The following is a 20644-nucleotide window of genomic DNA, read 5'->3' on the forward strand; positions in this document are numbered from 1 at the left end:
TTTTAATCGTTACGTTAATAACATCGAATACAAAACGGGCTCGAATGATGCTTCATATCGGTCTCTTTGAACGTACCGTGTTATCGGCGCGTGCAGTCGCTATTCGAGTTGGAAATTCTCAATCCTTTAGAGAAGTCCGGAGGGGAAAAGACGAAATCAACCGATTCGATCCGTCCGATCGATTCGAGCTTGTCGCGAGAGCTGACCAATTGTTTTGCGAACTAATTCCGAAGTTTGACGCTGATGGAACCGCACGGAAATTCGAAATCGTACATCGTCAAACGAAACTATCAGATTAATTTAAATTCGATCGATGTATGCAGTAAAATGTGCGCGTATGTTGTAACTTTAATGCGCATAAATTTGGAATTTTTTTCACAGGCTGTATTACGCGTTAATTATTTAATTATGTTTTTTTTTTTTAACTTTACAAGCATATTCATGCTGCGATTAACTAGTTTATTAATTTTTAATAATTTTATTTGCCGTGGATAATGAAAACTCGGCTGTTACGGAATCGCATTGCGAAAATTGTCTTTAATAACGCAGTAAGAGAAACTTAATAAGCTGCATTTCAACAAAACGAGATCGAGGACTCGTTTCTGGATTTATTTTTAGAAGCTCTACCAAGTTAATTAAGGAAGCTACTACGACGCAAGTTACTAAACACTCGGTTCACTTTTCATCAAATTAATGCAAATATACAAATTGAATCTCTTTTGGATGCCTATTTATTTTAGAATTGTCGTGTTTTATCGACGCCGCACGTTCAGATTAAAAAATGTATACGCTTTTTATTTTTACGTTTATTTTGTACGACCTCACGGAATGCCCGGATCGAAATTCGAAAGATCGGTTTTTGATGCAAAGATGACCGTTTAATTAATTAATTTCGTACCGTATGCTCGTCAGAATTTAAAAGTAATCCGGCATTAGCACTCGATTATTATCCCAAGCCTATCCTGCGCTTCGATCAATCGCCGATAAAAAATTCACCGAGATAAAGCGAGAATAAATATCTCGACGCCGTGTGACGAACTTCTTTATTCGAATGCCGGCTTAGAAAGACGCGGCTTGCAGATCGGTACGCCGTTCATTTATGCGTGTCGTTGACCCCGACACGTGGACTCCCACGATTCTGACGTCTCCTCGAGCGGCGCCCGAGAGCCTCCATTAGCAAAGGTTATCAGGCCGACCTCGAATCTTATCGATTGCGCTGTGAACTGTACGAACCCGGCGCTACTCTCCGCTTCTTTTTTTAACCCGACGAAAGCGAGAATCCGTCTTTTTCGGGATTTCTATTTTTAGGAACAATAGGATAGTTCCGAACTCGAAAACTAGTTTAGAATTCAAAAGCCAGTTCTTAACCTTGGCGCATTTCTCGCTCTATATACAACGAACGTAGAACGTTATCACGTCCTACCGCAACTCATGAGTTGCGATAATGCTGCTTGAGCGCGAACGTCCCTCGAATCATGTGCGCGCCGAGAATCGTACGCGATGCTCAACAGATTAGCCGGGCAAATAGCCCGTTTCTTTTGAAATTGTTTTTCCGTCGATTAATCGGAACAAGTCGTACGATGCAAAACGCAACGATGAATGCATAAGAAACTAAAGCATGCAAATGTATACGCGTATCGCGATATATTCATCGCGAGAGGCCAGAAGTCAATCGCGCGGCGACGTGTAGGAAACTCCACAGTAGTGAGCGTGTGCGTAAAAAAAAAAAAAAAAAAAAAGAAAAATGTACGCTTGTCGGTATGCGCGTTCGATTAAATTTCCCAGACATTACACGGCGATGCATCTCGTGGGAGGGATTAAATTGTCCTTACAATTTCCTTTTTTTTTTCTTTTTTAGCAACGGAACAATGTTAGGCAATAATGTTATATATTTAACAACAACGCGCGCAACAACGGTGAGCGCGTGGTGGTTTGGGGGAAACGAAGCGTACAGAGATCAGTTATCTCTACGCGGAGGGCTGCTATCCGGTTTCGTAAGGGCGCCGAGCGAAGCATGCAGGCGAATCATCTAGATATACCGGGCGTTCCATCCGGTTTCGCTCCACGGATCTCCCTCTCCCTCCGCCACTTCTCTCTCTCTCTTTCTCTCTCTCTTTCTTTCTCTCTCTCTTTCTCTTTCTCTCTCTCACCCTGGTTCCTCTCCGTCGTTCTTTCTCTCTTTCCCACTGCCTTCGCGTCCCGCCGTTTTCCTCGGCGAGCTGCTGCGGAATGGAGACGAGCGTGTTCCCGTAGCCGCAGTTTTCTTGCTGGGGATCCTGGGTCACGTTTCGCCGTAGTTCGTCGAACCTCCCTTCCTCCCTTCTCTCTTTCTCTCCCTCGGTATCCCTTTCCCTCTCACTCTTTCACTCTCTCTCTCTTTCTCTCTCGCTCGAGGATATCAATTGATCCACCACCGGAAGCCGAAAATGGGAAATCGAAGCAGAAACGAGTCGTGAAAACCCGACAATTCCTTCGTACAAATTTCGAGGAGGGTTTTAGGACGTCGCTGAATGGACTATCCGAATTTATTCTAATTGGAGAAATTTCAGAAACGCCCGTTTCTCGAAATGAACATTTGCTACGCACGCACACCGACCGGCAGCGAAAGCTTACGGCGAAGACAATTGTCAAAAAATAAAAATTAAAAAGTGCAGAAGTTTCGAACAGAATATTTTAAATGTTAATTAATGAGGGCTTTATGTATATATGTATAAGCAGAGATTGCGTGCGTTTTATCACCCGTGTATCTTCATATCACGATTCAAAGTACCTGCGACATATTATATTGTGAACTCTCTGTGCGAACCGACTAACTTCGAGTCGGGACGTATCACGGAATAATTACGCAAACGTTCTCTGTCCCGTCCAAAGTCTCGCGATACATCTTCCAGTTTCCGTACGACACCGCGGTTTCTCTCCTTGTTAAATTTAAACTAGTTGGACGGAACTTCCGTCCGCGCGCTCGAGCCTGCGAGGGCAAGTAATGCCTTTTGCATAATATTATACATCGGTCTTAATTCGAAGGATCGATCCGACGAAAGGGTGGGGAGTAAAAAAAAAGATCTGCGTTTCGTACAAAGATAAAATAAACGACTGAGAAATTTTTGATAAACGAATAAAAAGAGAAAAGCGAGAGGCGGCGTTGTTTTCACGTAGTATAGGTTGCCTAAAAGTGATTGCGAGAGGAATTCGAAGTTTCGCGGAAAAATTCGAGAAAGGTGAGAGAAAATCCCTCGTAAACACACGGCGGCTCTTCTTCGGAGTTCGCGACGCCTTTTCGTGGCATTCCCTTGCCTTGCAAGCTCGCCGTGACGGAGGAAATATCGGGAGCGAAGCCGAGAAGCGCGTTTCGCTTTGACGCAAAGGGCCGTCGCGGCGAGCGGAGTTTCACGACAAGTGCTGTCGAGCTTTCGCCGGCGGCGATCGAAATAAGAGGAAACCACGTTGAGCAGACTTACGGCGATGTCCGTCGGACGAATAAAAATCGCGAACGGTTCGTTCCGAATTTACGAGCATTTTATGATTTTCTTCTCGCTTGCTGTCTGATTTTAATTAATTTTTAATTACGCTCCTCGCTTTGCCACTTTGAACTTTATTCGCGGCTCCTCGCTCGGTTACTTCGCGGTACACTTTTGCGCACGTCTCGGCTGAGTACAAGCGAAGGGGAGGGATTCGGTGAATGGCGCGACAATGATTCGCGAGCGTGATTGACCGGCCGATTTGCACAGGTGGATTATTCCGGGACGCGGCGCTCGCGGAATCAATGGACGATAAATTTCGCGAGACGATACGGTGGCTGGCGGTCGTCTCGCCGATCGATCACGTATTACATTACGTTAATCCGCGTGCGACGGCGGCCCTACGTCGCGTCCTCGACTGTCCCTGCGTCTTTTGCGACCTATCTCAACACGTGGAGCCGGAAGCGCGATATTATTAAACGCTCGCTTCGCGCTCTCCGGGGCTCTCGGTCGTTACTCTGGTTACGCGCTCGCCGCGGGTTACTTACGGGACGCAGGTGAATACACACGTCGAGCGAGAACGAACGGACGAACGATCGTGGCGCAGGTGCAGTCGCAGGTGAGCCTGCCGACAGCAGCTGTCGCGCCCGAGAAGCTGCGGAAAGACCGGCAATCGCCGGGCCTTTTTGCCGGCCCTAATAGCGCTTTTTCCTACGGCCGTCGCCAATCCTTTGACTCGCGATCTTAGCTCGACGACTCGCGTGCAGCTTTTGTCATCCGCGCTCGTAATTCGCGGAATCTTTACGCCACTCGCAGCTTCTTAAAGAGAGAATCGTAACTCTTTTTCGTCGTTCCCGCTTATCGTTACGAAATGTCGAAAATACCTTTTGAGGAATCAAAGGAAAAAAAAAAAAAAAGAAATATCCCTGTCAAAACATTTGAAAAACCCCGCTACCTTCTTCTCCCCAAAGTTAGAATTAGAATTTAATTTTTAAATTGGAGGAACTCGGTTGATTCTCGCAGATGAACTACGAGTTTCGCGGCGCGAGTTAAAATTAATTTTCTCGCGTTCTTTCCCTCCGAAACGCGCGAGAAAGAGAGAGAGAGAGAGACTGAGGAGGGAACGGTCGTCGTTTCCCCTCAGGAGCAATCTGTTATTGTCCGAACCCTTTAATTTTCTTTCGTGTCGTTTTTACTTTCGAGCGACGGGAAACGCATTTACATCGCGCCAATTTTCCCTCAAAACGCGGTGGGCGCTTTGTTGTAGGATGCAACGTGTTGCGATGTTGCAGCGGCGCGCGTTGCACGCGAGCTTTCCTCAGGAAATGTCGTAATTATGCGGCATTCGGTCGGCGGCCACCTCGCAAAATTACAGCTACGCGGCGCGTCCTTTCAGCGCGAAGGTAACCCAGCCCGACAGCGCGAGACGAGTTTCTCCGAATCTCGCGCGGAGACTGCAATTTTTTTTCAACGATCCGCGCCAGGTGCCAGACCGACCGGCAGAAAGCCTTTTTATCGCGCTGCAAAGGATGCCCCCAGAATCGATGACGGACAAATACGTGGCGTTATTTTTTTTTTTTTTTTTTAGAGAGATCAAAGACGATTTTTTAAAAGCGTGTCACGCTCTCCAGTCCGACGCTAAAGTTTCGAAACGTGAAAGACAAAGACGAGCGGAGATGTAGACGGTACGAATTCTCGTTCATTTCTCACGAGCTTTTCTTCGTCGAGCTTCGAAATCCGAAAGCCCTCGAGACGATAAAGCGCTCCGCGTTAGTTACAGTAATTCTACTGATAATGGAAATGATTTTATCGAAATTTATTAAATGTTTGCGAGATAAAATTCGCCTCCCCTGCCCTAACCGTCCTATACAGAGCACAAAAGCGGTTCTTTGACCGTCTGCCTCTCGAGGTGTAGTATCGTGTTTGCCACGTGGCCGTGGATCGCGTTCGGGGCCCAGTTTTTTTTTCGTGGGCCCCCCTGTGGAACATCTGCCGCCTTTTAAAATACGGGATACGCCGGGACTCGCACACTTTCTCTCGGCCGCGAATCTTCCGTCGTACTTCAAGCGAAATATTTCTCAGTTAAAAAGTTTACAGCAAATACCGCAGATAAATCTTTTACACTCGTTAATTAAAGTTTCGGACATTATTATTTGCGTAATTAATAAAAAGAAAAAAAAAAGATTAAGAGAAAGAAAGACAGGAAAAAAAGAAAGAAGAAGAAGAAAAAAAATGTACATATATAAATACAAGAATTGGGTACGTAAAAATAAAGAAATCCAACGCGAATGCGCCCCGAATGCGGTATATTTATACTTAGTTAATAATACCATTTAAAGCCCCCGACGTGACACGACTGAAATCCATCGCGGAATGAAATATTCAGGCTCGAGAAGAGCTCCCTTTTTCTCCCCTTCGCGCCTCTTTCGCCCGGCAAATTAATTTATTTGATCGCTCGTTGAACTGCTATTCTGTTTTTCGTTCGCGCGATGCGAGGGAGTGACGAAATAAATCGACTCGTTATCGCAGCCGCGCGTGGACAACCGACTGTAGTTTCACGCGCTTTTCGAAACGTATCCGATCAACCGACGACGAGTGATACCCGGGGATAGCATCGGCGAATGCTACCAAAACGCGCCGTAAAACTTTCGATTTTACTTCCACCTTACATTTCTTGCGACAAATACGATAAGCACGTGACAAAGATCAATGCGACAAAGGCTATTATCGCTCGCGATAACGGCACGGTTTGCAGAAGATTGCGGACAATCGCTCGGTCTATCTTCGCGATGAGAACGTCGGCTGCAATAACACTTTTAAAACGTCTCCAGGCAGGTGAATCACTCGCGTCGACTACGTTCGACGACCTCGCCATAAAGATCCCGCTTGAAATAACGAAGAAATTCAGAGGCGGCGAGACGGCGAAAGTCGCCAGTTTAACTTTATTATCGATCACTAAAACGATCAACGACACTTCGAGAGAGCTCGTGATATATAATATTTATGAAATCGCTGCGAGCTCGGGAAGAGCGACGTCGGGAAAAATTAAAAAGCACGTCCGCGAACGAGTCCCGGTGTGTATGTCTAAGAAAAACGAGCTTCGCTTTATTCTCAGTCGAGAGGGAGCAAGGGCCCCCCGACGACTCGCTCCCTTATTTTTGAAACACCCTTTCCTCGCGGCAGCGCGATTAATTCGACTTTCACGGGGATTCGATGCAACCGATTACGCAACACAATCGGCGTTTACGCGACACATCGTGCTCGTACGAGAGCGTCATCTCTATCGATAGCTTCCCTTCTTTTTTTAAAATTTTTTTTTCCCCCTTTTAAATCTGAAATGGGCATGTGCCTCGTTTCGCGGGAATATCTCCGTCCGGCTTTCAATGACGGTACCGTCACGTGTGCGCGCAGAAGCGGCCTCGTCACCGGGATTTGGAATGAATAAACATTGTCTAAACCGCGACACTGGACCCCTGGGGGCTGCACTCTCGCTCTCCTCTTTCCCCTTTCACCCCCTACCTTCCCGTGCATCATTTCACGGTCGTTCCGCTCCGAAATTCGTGACTTCACTTCCGCCTACTACGCTCAGCACGCCGCGCGGCGGGTGCGTTGACCCTTTTCGAAGGTCGTCGTACCTTTCTACGTTCGTGACTCTGCTCGGCGTCGTGGATCGACCTTAATCTCTCGCCGGTTCGCGACGGCTCGTTCGCCTGTTTTTATTCATTTTTTTTTTCTTTTCTCCCCTCCCTGTCTTTGATCCGACTGTTCGAAGGAGCCCGATGATGTAATTAACGCTCTCGTACGCTAATTTTCGCAGGTGAATCGAATTGGAAATGCCTCGATCGGTGGTTCTTTCGGAAAACCTTTTCTATTATAGGAATGCGAAAACTTTCGTCGGCGATAGATACATATAAAACTGCTAATGGTATTATAACTGATCTCGGTTTTTTTTTTTTTCCCCCCTTTCGTTGCTATTATAATGAGATGCTGTTACCTTGTTCTCTCGTATACGCTTTGTGCAAATTTTTTTACGCTGCTGTAGAAAACTTTCTTGGGATAAATAAATTCGTGTTCCACCCGGTTTATAGACAACAGATTTTCTTTATTAACGAGATGCAATTTTTTTTTTTATTGCATTTTTGACGCGGCTAGTCACGAAATCATAGCGAACGGCGTAACGAACAGATTCGATCGGTTGAAAATACATGGAGAGTAAGACTTGAAGAGACGACACTCGAGATAATGGGCCCGTTTCGGCCGTTCATCGACAGCCTCGTTTATTTTGTCGAGTCCCGGTCCATAAATGTGTCGCGCGAATCTACGACGAGAGCCAGCCGTCTCGTGCGAACGAATCGATTTAGCGTGCCATAACGAAGTTAACGACTTCGACCTGATTAGTATGAGAGATTTGTCATTCCCGATTGCCTTACATAAATTCTTATACGAAACCGGTACGGGGGCACGAATGCTCGGAGCAAACTACCGCGGAATTGACGTATACGAATTAATTAATAATGACAGTGACAACTGGACGTAAAAAAAAAAAAAAAAAATATTTACGGTTTGGCGTAAAATTAGAAATGGAAATTAAAATAGAAACTCCGCATTCAATTTCCGTCTTTAATATTTCTTAATTAATATAGTTTCTATTCCTGATCGTTATTCGTAAAAATTAATATTCTTATCTAAATCTGGAAATGTGACTCGCGGACTTGGTGCAAATTTATTTATACTGTATGTTATTTATTATATCGACGAGGGTGTATATATATAAAACGTGATCGTCGCAGGCTGTCAAATTATTTTCACTGTTCTACTTCCTTCCGTCCCCTGCAAAAACGGGGAAATTACTTTATCTGTCTGCGCCGATGATATGGCACACGACCGAAAATGGGATTTCGGGGCTGCATCGAATTCGCTCTCCCGCTTTCTCCTTCGATTCCTCTCTACTTCTCCCTTCGATTCTGAATCGGAATAGTTGGTTTTGCGGTAACGACAACACTCGACAATGAAATCGAACCCCGTGGCCGTAAACGGACTAATTGCTGGGATAATAATTATTCTCGGAACTGGCCTAGGGCTGGGAGAGACCGATGGGAGAGAGAGAGGGATAGATTATCGTTCGCTTGTGTTCCCGGGGTTATCATCGACGCGAATTTCCCGAACATTATTTAGCTGATCATTTGCCAATATTCCCCGGGATCCCTTCTCTCGAATTTAAACCGATATACATATTGTTCTTCTCGATTTCAAATCGCATTTACAACCGGAACGTAATGATATTTAAATGTAAGACGCTTTATTAAACGTAATGCTAAGCTATATTTTTATTTATTTTTTTTTGCGGTTTTTATGCTGTTGAAATTTATCATTAATACACCGAACGAATATATCTTAAAAACTTTGTGATTTTGTGATTTTCAGGGCAGTCACGGATCCGAGGGATGGTAGGAGAGTAGCCTTAAAAAAACTGCCGAACGTCTTTCAAAGTCTCGTGAGCAGCAAGCGAGTCTTCAGGGAGTTGAAAATGCTTTGCTTCTTCAAACATGATAACGTAAGTAATGTTACATTTGTCACGTCTAACGCACGCAAGTCTGATTGACGGATAATTGCACGGGAAAAAATTTGCAAAATATTATACGAATATTTATACGAGTATTTTAAACGATTGACGGTGTAACGATAAAATTCGACGACGACGAATTTTGCTTTAACGATTTGTTGTAAGTTAGAATACCGTTTGCCATTGAATCTGGATGAACATACGAGATGGATAGTATATAAATTGCACGATGGTCGTCTCGGAAATTTCCGCGTTTTATTTCCCCGAGGATAAGGCTGTACGTTGTCCTCGTCCTCGCAGTCTTCCGCCTTCTGGGTCCCGCTTTTTGTACGAAAGAAGTGAGATCAGTCGACCTCCCTATCCTCCTCTTTTTCTGTTTCTCGTCTAGTCAAAGGATAGGGCACTCAATTTCTTCCTGTCTCTTTTGCAGGTCCTTTCCGCGCTGGATATCCTTCAGCCACCGCATCTGGATTTCTTCCAAGAGATGTATCCTTTTCTAAACGCCTCATACTTGAGGACACACGGAAGATAAATCTCATCGCAGAGATTTACGGACAGGTGAATTCTCCTATCGACGGTCGAGGTATTTTCCTTCTACCTTCGTTTTTTTTTTTTTTTTTTCTTTTTCTATCGCTTCCGCAAAGTTCTATTCGAGTCCTCCGAAGTCACGATCGAGAAACGGGCGCGATAATTTCCCGGTGTACAACGAATTCAATCTAAATTTAATTAATTCACCCGATTTTAATCTAAAGTATTTGAGTTGCCTCGGTCCCCGGTGTGTTTGCGATGTTTCGATAGGGCGTTTCAGAGGTATTTCCACTATCCGCGGATTTTCCCGGATACTCGCGGAGGAGTCGTTCTCGCACGCAATGCTTGATCTCTTGGAACGAGCGCCTCGAACGACACGAAAACTTTTAATCGCCAGGCAATTAAAACTCGCGCGGGTCACGAATGGCAGATTCTCTTCGGGTCTGCCTTCGAGAAAGATTTTTCCGAGATATTTTTCCCTGTATCTTGGAAAAAATTGCCGTTCGGAAAATCCTTTCTGAATTCTACAATTCGTAAGCCGCTCGCGTTTTTCCTGTATTTTAATCTATATTTTTAACCGTGAAAGTTCCGGAAGAATTAATACGAATTTTAAATACATGATTATTTCCACAAATACGCGCTTTTAAAGCTTTTAGAAACTCATTACATTTATATCATATGCATATTCATATTAATAGATGGAAAATTGTATTTTACAAAAAAAAAAAAAAAAGAAAATTATTATACGATTTTCATATGGAAAACTCAGAAAAAATTTATTCGTAAAAGCAATAAATATGAGATAATTCTCCGGCCCTCAGTGAAGTGGAAAGTTAATTCAGTAACCAGAACAAAGCCATGGGATTACTCATCTCTTTGCGCATATGGCCGAATAATCGATCGAACGATGGATCCTTAAGCGAACGGGATCTCCCGAGTTAATTTTGATCGAGGCAAAGCGAGAGTAATAAATCAGTTTTACCACGCGCGTGTTCTCCCCTTTCCCCTCGGTCTCTTACTCTTCTCCGGCAAGTTCTTACTTTGTCGCGTCTTGAGATCCCGTTAGGCCCTTCTGCCTTATTATTATCAATGACATGGTATTATGTCTCACGATCGACCTTCCTCTACTTTTTTTTAGATTCTCTCGTTTTTTTAGTCTTCTTTTTATTTTTCAAATTAATTCTAAATTTGTTTAACTTTTATTTGCGACAAGATTCACAGGTAATTTTACGGCGCATGCAAATTTTCATCGAGACGTACATTTTAAAAAAATATAAATTTGAAATTCACGCGAAGAAGCAAAGCTAAGAACAAATGCAGACGAAAATAAATCGGTTAGGTGGTCACTGCGGAGGTGCGCGCGTGTCACGTAATTAAATATATGTATAGACAAATTTGTGAATAAATAAATGGATAACCGTGATAATAAATGACACCGTAAATCCGTCAGTAAACAGGCGAACGAATGAATGTTTCGTTAATGAACGAAGTACGACGGGACGTGCGGATCGATCAATTTTTCGTGGCGGGAACGGCATTAATTGTGCCGACAAATAAATAATCGAAGCCCAAATTGCGCGGTCGTGGAAATCCCATCGATGGACCACCCGCTGACTTTTTATCTCCCCTACCCCTCGCACCACCCGCGCTGTCCCGCGATTTAATTCCGCAGCTCCCACCGACGACGATCGATTCTAATTTCGTCCACATGAAAAATTCAGCGCGGCTCTCCGATGCCAGAGTTTGTAGGGGAAGGAAAGGGGAGGAAGGGGGCAAAGCGGAGAGAAGCTTCAAATGAGACCGCCTAATTTCTAATTAAGGAGCGACTCCCGATTAGCTTGCGCAGCCACGAACGCAGAAATCGCCGGCAACCGCAGCTGCCGATGGAACCGCGGGGGAGAGGGGTAGACGAAAGAGATTGCCAATGACGTTGTCCAATCCTCCTCTAACTAATATTGCATTTGCATCGCAATTACCTCATTGCGACCGTCATTAGTTTACCCCCCCCCCTTTTACGCCTTACGTTATTTAACACTTCTTCGCGCGATGCTCGCTCTAACCCCGATTACAATTTTTGTCGGATAAAATTGCGGTGGTCTCGCGTTAAAATTTGTCCCGTCACGTAAGACAAAATGTTCACAATCGAAGGCTTGAATCGCGAAAATTAGCGGCGACTGCTTACAGTCAATCGATCGCGAGATCCTCCAACGAGCCCCAGCTGATTCGCTCGGACTAACGGGGTGCGAGATTCCCGAGGTATGGGTACTTAATTGTTTATTGGGGCGACAGTTCCGACTCTGATCGGGCGGAGAGAGGCGATTTCCATCCGGGACGGACGGTCGTGATAAATACGTCATGACGCGCGGCCCGGGATGAGTTCGCTCGATGGTAATCACGTGTATTATTAATGCGCAAGCCGCAGCGCACCATTGATACGTCGATAGCGCGCCATTAGCAGCGGCCTGCGGTCCGCCGACCGCCCCGTGCGTCCTCACCTCGCCGTCGTCGTTTACAATGTCGCGTGTAACTGATATCTGTAACTTCCCCCCGTGGTTATCGCGACCCTCCGGCGCGTCCGCAAACGACTCCCTCCGCTCGTTCTTAATTTCCACAACGGGCGGCTTCCGCAGCCTTTAGCCGAAACCCTCCTTACCTCGCCGCGCGGGGCAATTTCAATTTTCGATCGCTCGATGCGATAACTGAATAATTATGATCGCATACATTTAATACATCGCGATAACCCGACGCGCTAAATTAATTGACATCAATAAACTCGTATTGTAGGCGACGAATGCATAATGCAGGTGAAATTATAGTATCGAAATTGTATCGGCCGATGTGTCGCGATACGCGTCATTGTTATTATTAGAATATCTTCTTGCGACAGTGACGTTTCTCCTTGGGTGTCTCTTTTCCTTACGCAATCTACGCGAGTGTGACATAATTTCCCTCCCGATTCTCCCCCTCGATTGCCTGAACGAATGCCGCGTAAAAGGATGCCGAAGCTCGAGTGTACCTTCCTCGCGATTAATACTTTTCGTTCGGATCGAAAGCGAATGCGACGATAAAGTCGTCACCCGAGGTGATCGCGATCGCCTGACTTGCAAAGGAAATTTATAGGCGTGTTCGTCACGCCGTTGCAACTGGAAAACGACGTGGGTTCAATTACACGTTAATAACGCGTCATTTTTTTTCGCCATCGAGGAGGCAACGCGATACGAATGAAAGGGTAAAAGACCCGCACGGTGTTCACGATCGCCACCGGCATCCGCCCGTATCGAGAAAGACGATATACGACGGGTGAAAATTTCAGTCGCTCGCCCCGGCTGATTGTGGGCGCACGTGCCTAACGAGCGTGCGGGCTAATCATTACGATTAAGATCGGCGAATCGGGGCGGCATTGGCGTTTCTTGAATTTCACGTGCCGTTTCGCCGACGCTCGATTTCAAAACCGAAATTAACAATGCCGCTTTATTCCGAGAGGTGGACGTGCTTCAATCTCGTTAAATATATCCTTCGGGACGCCACATTCTCGTAAAATATCCGTCGCGATTCGTTTAACGCTGGCGACGTTTGCGGGCGTTTTATTCGCGCTTGTTTAACGTCCGCTAAATAACGAAGGTAAAAACGATTCCGAGAGAACTTTTGCGAGCGCTAAATGAAACTTTGTTGCTATTAAAGGGAGGGGGAAAAAAAAGAAAGGAAAGGACGATCTCTCTGTAATTAGGGAATCACGAGCTGATAGTGGAGAGTGACTTTTCCTCACGATTTCACCGTCGCTCTTTCGGCTCGCGCGGGGGGAAAAAAGAGCTGAGCTTTTCCTCGGGCCCGAACTCCTGGGGGCTTAATTGCACGCGAGACCGGTTACGTCGAGCCCGAGTTTGACGGTTTGATCTAAGTTCTCGGTGGCCGCAAACTAATTTCGCCCCTACCTCCGACGGCGGCGGCTCTTTGTCTTCCGAGTCAACAAGTCTTCGCGCGGAGAGGTGCATCCGCGCTCCCAGATATACGCAAGGAAATTCTCCCTCGCGTATCCCCGAGCTCGTATTTTCGTGGGATTGCTAAAGCTCGGCTTTAATAATTAACCGACGCGCGATTTTCGATATCACAGCTCCTTGCTTTCTATTATTTCGGGAAACCGAACTTTTACTCTTTCAAATCCCATTACAGCATCCCGGTCCCTCAGCCGAAATAAATTTCCAGCCTGTTTTATCATTGAACCGATCGTTTGTTTTTCGAAATGGTATTAATGAATTTATACGTTCGAGTATTAATGAACGTCCGACTGCAAATTTAAATATTTTAAAATACATTTGCGAAAAAAAAAGGTAATTCTAATTCTAAATGACATTTTAAGTACGTGGCTTATATTTTATTAATATCGCCCGCGTCGTGACAGCCCGTGTACTTTGACATTTTCTTTTTTTTCTTCCGGTAAATCTTTAAGAAGTTCGGCGCTTCGAGATACCTTTGCCACCGCGTCTCGAGTTTCCAATGCGAACCGGCGGTTGCATCACGTTGCACACGCCACGACCTCCCACGTTTCGCTCGGGAGATTACGCGGCGGGAAATCGGCGAGGAAAATCGGAGGCGAGCGGGCGAGCGAATGGGTGAGAACGAAAAGCGTTTCTCGTCGACCTGGATAGGTTCCGGCGCGGAAAAAGAGTTTCCGGCGGGAACGAGGTGTGTTCGAGCTTGCGCAACCGCTCGCGTCTCCTCAACGATGATTACGAAGGTCCGCGCGCTCTCGTTCGCAGTTGTGTCTCTCAGCAGCGGTTCCCGAGAACGAATTCCGAATCTCGTAGACCTCGCGTTTCCTGCTTTCCAGTGGAAATAAAGTAGATCGTACGTCGTAACAACGTAGAGTCGAAAAAGAGATCCCGGATGCGCGCCGACAGACTCTGGTATTTAAATCAATCCAGGTGTCTTCGCGTTATCGAGACGCGATTTCAATTTGCGACCGGCGATGTCAGCTGTCAATCGGCGATTATCGCCTTACTCGGAGATCTAGCTCGCGCGCAATTAACTCGGCGACACGTTGACGGGCGGTGACGTTTCCGTTCCTTACAGCATCGAGAGGGGGAAGGGGAGAATCGGTTTACGCTGTTTATTAACGAAGGGATATCCGGCGGAGAGCGCGCGGAGGCGTCTCTCTCCGTCTCGTTCTCTTACCGGAAAACCGCGAATCTCTCGCACGCACACGCGCGTGGGCACACACGCGCGCGGGTTCCCACGCCGTTATCCACTTGCGAAAGAGGACTTGCTCCGACGTGTTGGAAATCGCATTGGAAAGTGGGAAAGGAAGACAGGAATTCCGTTCTTCTACGCCGCGAAAAATTTCCATTTATAAATTATAATTTCCGGCACTCTTCTGCTCCCGACTTTGAGTTTGAAAAAGCGAGGTCAATTTTTCGTTTAATTCGAATATTTCGGGGTAACATTTTATTTAAATAGATTACTTCGTGCTCAACTGCAATGTTGCAAAAAGATATCATCAAAGGCTCAAGAACTTTTTTTTTTTTTTTTGTCGAAATTCGAAATTTTAATGAAAAACGTCAGGAGCACGCGAGATATGATTCAACATTCTTTTTGACGTTTTTCCACCTAACGCCAGACGTGAATAATTTTCTATCTTTCCTTTGACGGTCCCTTTTTACGCGAGCATTCCCTTTGAGTATCGATGCGCGGTATTTAGAACGCGCGCTATTAATGAGGGCACTTTGTAACGTGCATGGCACGATGTTAAATGATAAAACCACGCGTGCAAATATTGCGAGCAAAAAAAAACTGTACAAAGAACCCGATGACTTCTCTCGCCGTTTCCACATACATATTACATGCATTTATCAATTTATAATTATCGAATGACGCAATTCGAATTTCGTTGATTTAATTAATCTCGGCAAAGAGACGGAGATGTTTGAATTTAATGAGCGAGTAATCTAAGAAGTCGGATTCTCTCAACGCTGAAAAGTACGAAGGAAATTTTCCTCGATTCGAGCAATTAATTTTTTTAAAAATATTTTTTCTTAATATACTGTCTCCGCTCGCTGCCACAGACGGTATCTTTTTTTCGTCCTCTCATCTGGAATATCTCGACGATCGACGAGCGTTGTACAAGAGGCCGTCGCGACGCTGAAAGCGAGAGAAAGAGGAAAGAGAAGGCGAGACTTTATTGATTATCCGCGGTCAGACGTTGTGAACGACGCTTAAGGCGATGTCGAGACAACGGAGGATATTGTGTACCGTGGATTCCTAAACCGCCGCGAAATTTATCCAATTTAACCGAATAAAGTAAATCGCTTATCGAGCCCGAGGATCCGTCTGCATTTCCCCGCGCGGCTTTTACAAAAGAAACTCAATTCACGAGCGAATGTTACTCGTTCGGTCCGGCGCGTTATCGCGTTAGACAGAACTACTTCGATCTTGCAAATTAATTACGGTATGTCGAACGGGAAAATAAGCTCGTTGAAGGTAAAAGAGGCGAACAACCGCCGCTCGTGTATAAATTCGTGATAACTTGATTAAATCTGAACTGTGAGAAACCCTATTCCTGGTTTCATGTTTCCGAAATTGATTCGCGGCTATCTCTCGCGCTCGGCTTTTTCGGAATATATCGCGAATGAATCGCTTTCCGTGAATATCGGTTGCACGCGGAGTTTTCAGTCCGGTCCGGTCGAAAATCTTTTGTTCGCCAGTCACCACTTGTTTCCTTCCATTTCCTCTTTTCCCCCCCTTTTCTCTTTTCTATTTTTCTCTTTCTCGTTTCGGAACGTATGCATGAAATTGTACGAACAGCCATCGCTCCGAATGAATAATCATTAGAACCCAATTATAACGAGAGATTGACAGAAAGAGATAATTAGCTCGGCATAATCTGCTAATTACAAGCCGCGTTATCCTCTAACTGAATGAAAAGTTAAAGAGACGACTCGCGGGTTTCTTTACAAAAAGAGTTCTCAGGAATAATTGTTTTCCACGTACGGCTGAGGGTGATTGATCTAATTTTTCCACGATTACCTCGTTTTAATCTAACTGCGATTTCGCACCTTTTTATATTGATTACTCTCTAGTAAAAAGGACGAAAAGGAAATTTTTGCACCGCGCCCTGACGAAGAAACGGGGTCGATCGCGTTTTCTAAACTGGTTTCGCTTCGTCAAAAGTACGCGAAGAAATAAAGAGGGTCGTTACTTCCGGATCGTTTACATTCTTTTTTTTTACGACATTGTGAGAAATTGTTTCGATTCCCGCGTATCGATATTTTTGAGGAGACAACGACGCCGACGAAGTCCTACAATTTCAACGAGGACACTTTTAATTCGCAGCTCTCGGACTTAAGCGTCAGGGATTTATCGCCGATATCCCTTTCATCGAATAGAGGCGTTCCGCGTGGAAATCGACACGAATTACCGCATCCCAAAACGCGCAGTGGCGATCGAGTGGGACACGCGAAACGGTTTATCTCGTCGCGTTTTGCTCGCGGCTAAATATATACCGCGACTCGAAATTTATACTGGCTGTCCGCGTCGTAGATCTTCGAAGATTCATCGCGCGAGTATTTAAATGTATGCAAAATCTGGAGTGAGCACTGACTCCCAAGGGAACGAGTCGGTAGGTAAAGTCACGGAAACTTATTCCGCGTTGTACTTCTTCCGATTTTTAAACGGGAGCAAGTTACGCTGCAGGTATAATTAATCGCACACTGCGGTTTGTTATATTCATGTGTGCACATTATTTTTTTCTAAATCATATTAAATCGCGAAACCCTTTTCGTTCGTGTAAACGGTCATCCAGATGTTTTATTTCATTACTTTTTTTTTTACAAAGCCGTTCGAAAGCAAAATCTTGCTCGAGTTTCCGCAACGTCGTCGCGAAACTCTTTCTCAAATCGATGGAACATAGATTCGCGCCTTTTTTGAACCGCGCGAGAAAACTATCGCCGGGGAGTCCTCTTTCTCTTTCCTTCTAGACGTTCCGAAGTCGTTTGCGCGAGTCGAGTTCGAACTCGGTTGACCGGTCGGACGAGCCGGATCAGCCTTGCTCGAACACCTCCAAGTCTAAGTCTTCATCATCATCCTCAGCCTCAACCTCACGGTTGTCGTCGGCGACCGTTTCTCTAACATTCAATTCGGTCGGTAAAAAATTTTAAAAAAACCTGACAATATTCGTCCCGAAATGATGAAGCTTTAGAGATATGCGCGAATAATCCGATACTTAAGTTCGAAGATAGCCTGAATTCTAACTTGCCTTCTAAGGCACAAAGATGTGTCGAAAGCGTGCGGGAGTTTCAACGGTGGCTACTTTCGCGGATGTTTGCGCTGAGATAAATTTAGATAAATAATCAAATAAAAAAAAGATTTAATTATCCGACTTTGCCATTGAGAAAAATATTGCTACAGAGATAACGTGCGGAATTTATTTCCCCCACGAATTTCTAACGTGTCGTAAGTCTCGCGGGTTATTCGCGAGATGTGGGACTCCTAGGAAATCTGCATATTTAGAGTCCTCCAGATTCTTCTTCCTTGGACCGGTACCGGATGAGTGAGCGACGCGAGGGGGAGGGGAAGGGGGAACGAAGCGCGGAGGGAAGAAAGATAGGAAAGGCACGAAAAGGAAGGACGGTAGAAAACGGCAGGATACTCAATTCCCTTTACGCTTACTCGCCCGGCGCGGCCGCGAACCGGAGAACTGGGAGAGAGATGATGCTAGGGGCAACTCTCGCTTTGTCCAGGAACCGGTCGACGTGCCTACCAGGAGGCAGGCAGGCAGGTACGCATCGATCCGCCAATCGTGCGGCGGCCTCTTAAGCATACTGCACACCGACAATGACGAGAGCTTTCGAGCAAAATGTCCCCGCGGTGTGACACGCAATCCATCTCGATTCTTTTTTCTAACACTGACTCTTTTTTTTTATTTTGTTTTTTTTTTTTTTATGCTTTAAAATATTTTTATGCGGAATATTTGCACGTCCGACTTTTACCGCGCCAACTTTTTTTTTTTACGGCGGACTCTTCGATATTAATTATTTTTCGATGGAAAGTTGATATTCTTTTTTTTTTTTCGCCTATCCATGAAAATGTCTAGACACGAATAACGTCGCTATCGAATTTCGAAATTGGCGCATCGAATGTCTCCGTTTCGGGAGAAATACTCTTCACGTCAATGCCTCTAATCCAATCACGAAGGGTCTAGAAATGTATCCGGCGCGCGACGCTGCCCTCGGCTATTGTTTCTTGCCTCTCGCGTTTATGGTGACTAAATCGCAAAAACGAAGGGATCCTCTTTTCACATTATTTGCTAGTTAGGAAATGTTTTTGATGACTTTAGTTGAAGAAAAAACTGCGAGAAAGAATCGCGAAAATTATATTAAAAAAAAAAAAAAAAATTAGAGTTACTATTTTATTACGCTTCTTAACTTTTTAGTTATTATACTTAATTGAGAATATTTTAATTTAGATTTGTTGCCGGTTTTGCTAACAAGAATAGGAAAAAGAAATCTTTTTCTCCCTCCTTTTTTTCTTTTTAATGAGTTGTGAAGAGACTGTTCAAATGAGGATTAAAAGCAGAAGTTGAAAATTTATACCTTTCAGTGAAGCATGATTTTCTAGGCGAGATCTCGCGGTTGTTTGTGTCGAGAGGGTAAGGAGGAGGGGGCGGGGGGTTTACACGGTTATCAATCATACCTTGAAACAGCAATAGAGACGTTACGACGTAGCAAAGAGATATCGTATTTCTGTAAACGCAAAGTTCAATTCGAAATGGAGCACTCAAGATAAATCGCTTTTTTTTACCGCACGGATTTACTTTTACATGGTAAAAGATCGAACGCGAAATCATACGTCCTCTCAGATAAAACTGCTTTAGTGAGCAATGCATTGTAAATTTTCTTACATTTAACGTGCATAGTCTAGAACTTCTCGTCTTTCTAATAAAATATTGTCGGTACGTCGCGAGAATCGCAACGATAAACGCATAATTTTTTTTCCCTTTTTAAAAGAAATTTTATATCTTTTTTTGTTCGTTATAAAATTTTTTTCTAACGTAATCGCTTATGATTCGAGAGCTGTTGTTTCCGCTGAAGCAACTGAATCTTTCTCGGTATTCGTCATCGTTACGCCCACCCGTGGTTCTAATATACATCCCGGTGTATCCTTCTCAACGCTTCAATTATCAAACAGTAATTATGCGTCACAAGCACTATGAACTACACAGTGCCTACCCTATTTCGCATCATGAAATCGAAATGTCGGGCTTCTGATAATTCAAAGGCCCGATGTGCTCGCTCTCTCTCTCTCTGGTCTTTGATCGCGATCGATCGGTCGGAACTGCAGCTTGACTGCGCGCTGTTAAGAGCAGCACAGGCTCTCGAATCAATACCTTTAGACAATAGATAATTCGGCGCAACGGAATACGAAAGCACGAGGGTGGCAGGCAGTGTTGTGCAATTGTGTCTACGAAATGTGGAATCATAAAAATAACAATCCTAAATCACAATCGTAAGGTTCTCTTTCAGAGCCAGTTTAAGTTCTCGCGATCTTTCGCTTTTTCGTCTCTCTTTCTCTCTGTCTCTCCCTCTCTCGACTTGCATACCGCGTCAGGTTCGCGCCAGGGCAGCCTCTACCTGCATTCCAATCTACCCGGCCGACCTCATTCCGCTATTATACTATTTCGTTCAGTCTCTCGGCTATTTCGCGGCCTTACGAGCATCGTCTCCTCGCGCGTTTGTTCGCGCGGGAGAGCGAAATTTTCGGAGCCGAATTATGTCGCACGCGACCGCCCCGCTCCTGTCCCTGACATTGCGTTCTCGATTCGGGATCTTTCGATCTTATTATACGGCTACTATCTAGGTCGCGATAAACGTAACCCAACTTTGCACGTATGATCGTCGATACTTTACGTCGAGAAGGAGAATAAAAAAAATCTTAATAAAACGCAAACTAGTCGGTCACGTAAGCCGAAGCGTAATTTAATTTTTATACCGGACGGAATCGAAATCTATCGCGATCGATGATTGAAAAAGCGGGGCCAGCGGAAAGGACGAAATAATTTCGATCGCTAATCGCCGGCGATTTTTTCTGTCGGCCTCGGTATTAT

The 20644-nt window shown here is 45.0% G+C and overlaps 1 protein-coding gene across 1 annotated transcript in view; it reads left to right on the forward strand.

Annotated features, from left to right (window-relative positions):
* Nmo (serine/threonine-protein kinase nemo) overlaps window positions 1-20644 on the forward strand; it is a 75553-nt gene that overhangs the window by 29959 nt on the left and 24950 nt on the right. The window contains exons 2-3 of the mRNA XM_070671356.1: window positions 8883-9012; window positions 9452-9507. Of these exons, the coding sequence (XP_070527457.1) occupies window positions 8883-9012; window positions 9452-9507 (186 nt within the window). The remainder of the gene's footprint in view (window positions 1-8882; window positions 9013-9451; window positions 9508-20644) is intronic.

Source organism: Cardiocondyla obscurior, linkage group LG23 (genome assembly GCF_019399895.1).
Source record: "Cardiocondyla obscurior isolate alpha-2009 linkage group LG23, Cobs3.1, whole genome shotgun sequence".
In the NCBI taxonomy this organism is placed as follows: Eukaryota; Metazoa; Arthropoda; class Insecta; order Hymenoptera; family Formicidae; genus Cardiocondyla; species Cardiocondyla obscurior.